Source organism: Convolutriloba macropyga, chromosome 14 (genome assembly GCF_964194025.1).
Source record: "Convolutriloba macropyga chromosome 14, txConMacr16.3, whole genome shotgun sequence".
In the NCBI taxonomy this organism is placed as follows: Eukaryota; Metazoa; Xenacoelomorpha; order Acoela; family Convolutidae; genus Convolutriloba; species Convolutriloba macropyga.
Genome location: NC_134481.1, coordinates 2,100,778 through 2,105,788, shown reverse-complemented (window position 1 = coordinate 2,105,788; position 5,011 = coordinate 2,100,778). Strand labels below are relative to the sequence as shown.

The following is a 5,011-nucleotide window of genomic DNA, read 5'->3' as shown; positions in this document are numbered from 1 at the left end:
CATTTTAAAAATGGTTTAATCACCGATTGAGAGAAAAAAGGACTGACTGATTACTCTATTGTCTGAGGAGGAAACATGGCACCTTACTCTACTCGGATCTCTCTCGTCTCGAGAGAGATAAAAACAAGGAATTGTAAACATGAGACTAGTCTTATTCTACCCCTATTCATTAAATGGCTTATACATGAACCCAATTTTGGTCAGGTAAAAACAACAAATACAAATTTACCTAAAACAAATAGAAATATACGTTGCAAGGTTCCCAACCACGATTTAGTTGTGCCAGAACAATATATCGAAAGACTGTAGATCGAAAATGAAATTATTCAAGTTGTACTCGTTTATAATACAGCATTTAATTTGTTCGGTTGTGATAGTGTCATATCAAGTCCCAAGGGGCTCTAAGGCACTGCCTCATGACAGATCGCAGATTTCAGCTAATGATTAAAACGATTAAATTTCGATCTACTGTCCCGACTTTTACTCTTTTTCGATATGTTTTGTTTTTGATCTATAGTCCGGTCACCCAAGTTTTGTTTTCGATCTATAGTCCGGCATTGATGGCTGTTGCAATAAACGCAGCATTCGTCCTAGTATTAAAACAACATAAAACTCCATATAAAGAAACGTAATTTAACTGTGACTGGTATGACCAGACAAAGCTTTGTTGCAACATAACTGCTTTTGGCATTTGGTTGATCTCTACTGACCAGAGATTTCGACATTTGTAACAAATTGCACAAGTGCAGTACCCAATCTTGACATTACAATCTCCGTTGGATTAAAAATTAAGCAAATTTTGGAGCTGAACATGTAGATAACAATTACATGTCTAAACTATCTATGAGGGCTATGACTACAACGAGGAAGAACAGACTAAACTGCACTAGGAAATATATAACAAGGAAAACTGTGAAACAACGAGGAAAAACAGACTAAACACGGCAACTGTTCCACTTAGTGCGATTATTTATCAATTTCGAAAAGATCATTTTTTGGAAATCATTCACAGGAAAAATCGTGTAATTGTTTATTACAAGAGGAAAATTTTCTCGCGTGAAATCACACGCAACGCATTTTTCGCACAAAAAATTGAGTGACGTTACACAAGAGTTTTAGAGTGCAGGTTTTCTAGTCAATTCTGTAAAATCATTTTTATACTAGTCTCGTCTGAATGAAATTTTATATTTTATTTAAGTGACTTTTAACTCTACGAACTTTAAATTTCTTATTTCTATAACTTTTATTTCTCTAAGAGCAAATTTTTGAACAGAATAGATTTTGAAGCTGACGCCAAAAAAATCGTGACACCTTCAAAAAATTGTCAGATCAACAGAGCCAATTTTTTGAATTCACCAACGGTGCAGTTGAGAAAGAACTAACGGCTCAGAGAAAAGCTTAAACTGCTCTCAAGGAAAACAGATACCTCGTTACGCTTAAAGAGACTTCAATTCTTTCTAAAAGAAACCTCAAAAGTGAAGAAATACTTTTTCCGTGAACAACTATCAATAAGAATTTAGTTACATATGGTCGCAAGAATCACATTATTTTTGAGCGAACCATAGAAAACATTTCCAATCAAAAATGCATTAAATAAGAAAACAAGAAAAAAACTTAGAATCATTTTAATCAAAAATCACTGCAGTTTTATAAATAACCTACGCTCAATTAAAAAGTTACTGACATAACTGAGACTTCATTTCAACCGCGTGGTCATTTCTTTCTGTAAAACGGTATATATATAATTTTCTGGGGAACAATAACCGCAGACGTTGTATGGTCAGGACATATTGTGTGTTTGATTACATAGCATAATCCCAAGAATTCAAATCTTTATTGTTAGATTATTCCAAAAAAATCTGTTGACGGTTTCACAGAACAGAAAAAATGAAAGCTAAAAGAAGCGCCCCAGTTAATCGTTAATCAAATATTTCAGATCAATATAACAGACTTTCAACGCAGATGGTTCTTTATGCCTAAAGATACTTGAATTTTTTCTAAAAGAAACCTCAAAAGTGAAGAACTAAATTTTCCGTGAATGAATATCAATAAAAATTTAGTTACATATGGTCGCAAAAATCACATTTTATAAGTGGACCATAGAAAGCCTTTCCGATTAAAAAATGCATTAAATAAAAAGCAAGAAAAAACATAGAAAAACATTTTTGTTTAAAAATAACTTCAATTCTATAAACTAAAATACGCTCAATTAAAACGTTACAGACGTAACTGAGACTCTATTTTTTTCCGCGTGTTCATATTTTTTTGTAAAACGGTAAACCTATAATTTTCTGGGGAAAGATAACCGCAACCATGGTATGATCATGACATATTCTCTGTTTGTTTACATTGCATAATCCCCAGAAATCAAATCTTTATTGTATGACTATTCACCAAAAAAAATTTAACTGTTCACCGTTTTACAGAACAGAAAGATTGAAAGTACAGAAAAAAACGTACCAGTTGATTTAATTTTCCAGATCAATTTAACAGAATTTCAACTCGAGAAAATTGAAAAAAGGGCGTTCTGCAATAGTTTTTCAATAGGCAGCGCTTAAAACGGCAGTCACACTGATTTTTTTAAAACAAGAACTCGTTTCTATTTTTGCATAAATTTTTATGAATTGTGTTTGCAGTGATTGGAGATAACACAAGAAGCTTATGCAGCCAACATTTGTACCTAATAAATAAAAAAAAATAGTTTCTCCTCCAAATATAAATATCACTTAAATTATTTCATGAATTTTAATTTTCTAGATGGTTGTTAAATCCGAATTTAACGAAGCAGCTCTAACTGTGACTTGGATCTGAAAACAGAACATAGAAGAACAAACTCAAAAACTTGAACAACTTTAGTAATTTGACATTAACATTAGCTACCATTTCGCAACATTTGCGCATGTTACAGATTAATGACTAATGATTGGTAAGATTATAAAGATTAGAAGCATTTTGATTTAATTTTGCAACTTGAAAGACACTGTACAATGACTAAGAACGACTGCTGATTTCCTACCGGAGGCATATATCTGTCAGCGGAAACGAATCAAAGGGGATTACACTCAGCCCCCCCCCCCCCCCACCCCCACCTCAGTTGCCAGCCCTTACCCACACATACAGGGCCCCGGGGTATTATGTTACGCTAGTACTCATTATAAAAACCCCCACCCTCAGTCTTGCCCTTGACTACAGACATAGTAGAGGTAGAAATGTACAAATATTAAAGAAAAGACAATAGAAAGGAAAATGAGCGGAAAGTGCTGAATGAAAAGGAAAGATTTGTGTTTATTGAACGGGGGCTTAGTCAGAATATAGATAGACATTTAGAACAACGACCAATAAGACGCCTGAGTGAACAAACTGCCTCGGAGAAATCAAAACAAACCTGTCTGACGGCCGTTAAAATTATTCATTCGATGGCGGGTAAAGAAAGGGCTGAAATTATTTTAGAAAAAGAGCAAATAATTGAAAAAGTTCGAGACATTTAAAGCTTTAATTGCTCATACATGAAAACTAATGTATACTAGACTGCATGTATACTAGACTGATCAAATAAATGTGAATATCTACAAAGAGCGCTTTAAGACCAATGTGCAGTATTAAAATTACCACGACAAAATGATCTGATAAAAAATTATTTGGGGAGCCAATTCAAAATTTACAATTAAAACTTAATTATTATTTAGCTGGTTATGAGTAAAAAATTTCGAATAAAAAAAGTCATTCAGCTGTCTTGAACTTAAAAAACTTTTATAAAAAAGAGATTTTTAAAAAAGTAGAAAATAAAATATAAAATAAATCTAGAACCATGTCATATTACGTAAAATACATACAACCTCTAAAAGTTCCTACGTTTCCTGCTAAATGATATTCGATTTTATTTTGTAAACTGCAATATACCTGCCGAATCTTCTGTTTTTTCCTTCATTTGATAGCGAACAACAGAAAACCGACACATAGGATCAATTTTTTCTGATTTTAAAATAGATTTCCAATTTGTGATGACGCGCTTAAAGCGGAGATAGTTAAACGTCAATGAAAAGAGAAGCCGGCAATGTCTATAATGGATTATTCCATTAGAGGGGGCGGGGAGGGAGATACATTAGGAGACGCGAGAGAGGGAGGGAAAAGAGGGAGAGAGGGTAATTTGGGGAATCAATATCGATCTCGCATCATTAAGAGAGGAGAGACACCCAATTAGAAGAGAACTCTATACACATATACAGCTCTCTATGCGTACTCTTAGATTATTGGGTGGGGTGGGGGGAGGGGTAGAATGGGGTGGCGAAAAAACAATTAAATGGGTTAGATTTTTAGAGGTGAAACAATAAAAAATTAGGTTTTGAAGGGTTGCTATTAAAAAAATTTAGACAGATCAGATAATTTACGGTATATTAAGATTAAAAAAATTGGTTTCAGCTGCACAAAAGAAAATTTTTAGCACAAGCATTTTTAGCACAAGCAAATTTATAATTACAAGCATTCTTCTAGTTGTTAAATGTTTAGTGAAATGTCACTTCAAGTTTAAATCTGTAACATCTGTTTGACGACAATATAGCATCGACTCATTAATGATGAGCAAAGAGTGTCGACAGATAACTGTTGCAATAATTTTCGACAGTTATCATGAAGGAGTCTTCCTGAATGATTTTGGCTCGCGCCACGTGACCAGATTTATTTACGAGTCCATAATTCAGAGTCAAAATTGGTTCTTCTTTCATGAACCATTGATACGTCTACATCAAACGGGAGCATTTTTAATGTGGTGACTGCTATTCAGTAAACCGTAATTTTTAAATCACCCAATGAAAGAGAACGGGATGGGAAATTTGCTGCTGAGTTAGAGAGGAAAGTTCATGAAACAACTGTCCCCAGTACAAGCTTCAAAAATTGGCTTAGCACAGATTTTTATCTGACAAAATGCAATAAAATCTGATGAACGTTTTTTGATAACCACGCGAACAAATAAACCTTATTAGCGTTAAAAAAATCATTGAAGAACCACCGTGGA

The 5,011-nt window shown here is 33.7% G+C and overlaps 1 protein-coding gene across 1 annotated transcript in view; it reads left to right on the top strand.

The window, feature by feature from the left end:
* The first annotated feature begins 184 nt into the window (after positions 1 to 184).
* The window catches only part of LOC142353369 (uncharacterized), a 21,549-nt gene continuing 16,722 nt past the window's right edge, over positions 185 to 5,011 (top strand). The window contains exon 1 of the mRNA XM_075405602.1: positions 185 to 204. Within this exon, the coding sequence (XP_075261717.1) occupies positions 185 to 204 (20 nt within the window). The remainder of the gene's footprint in view (positions 205 to 5,011) is intronic.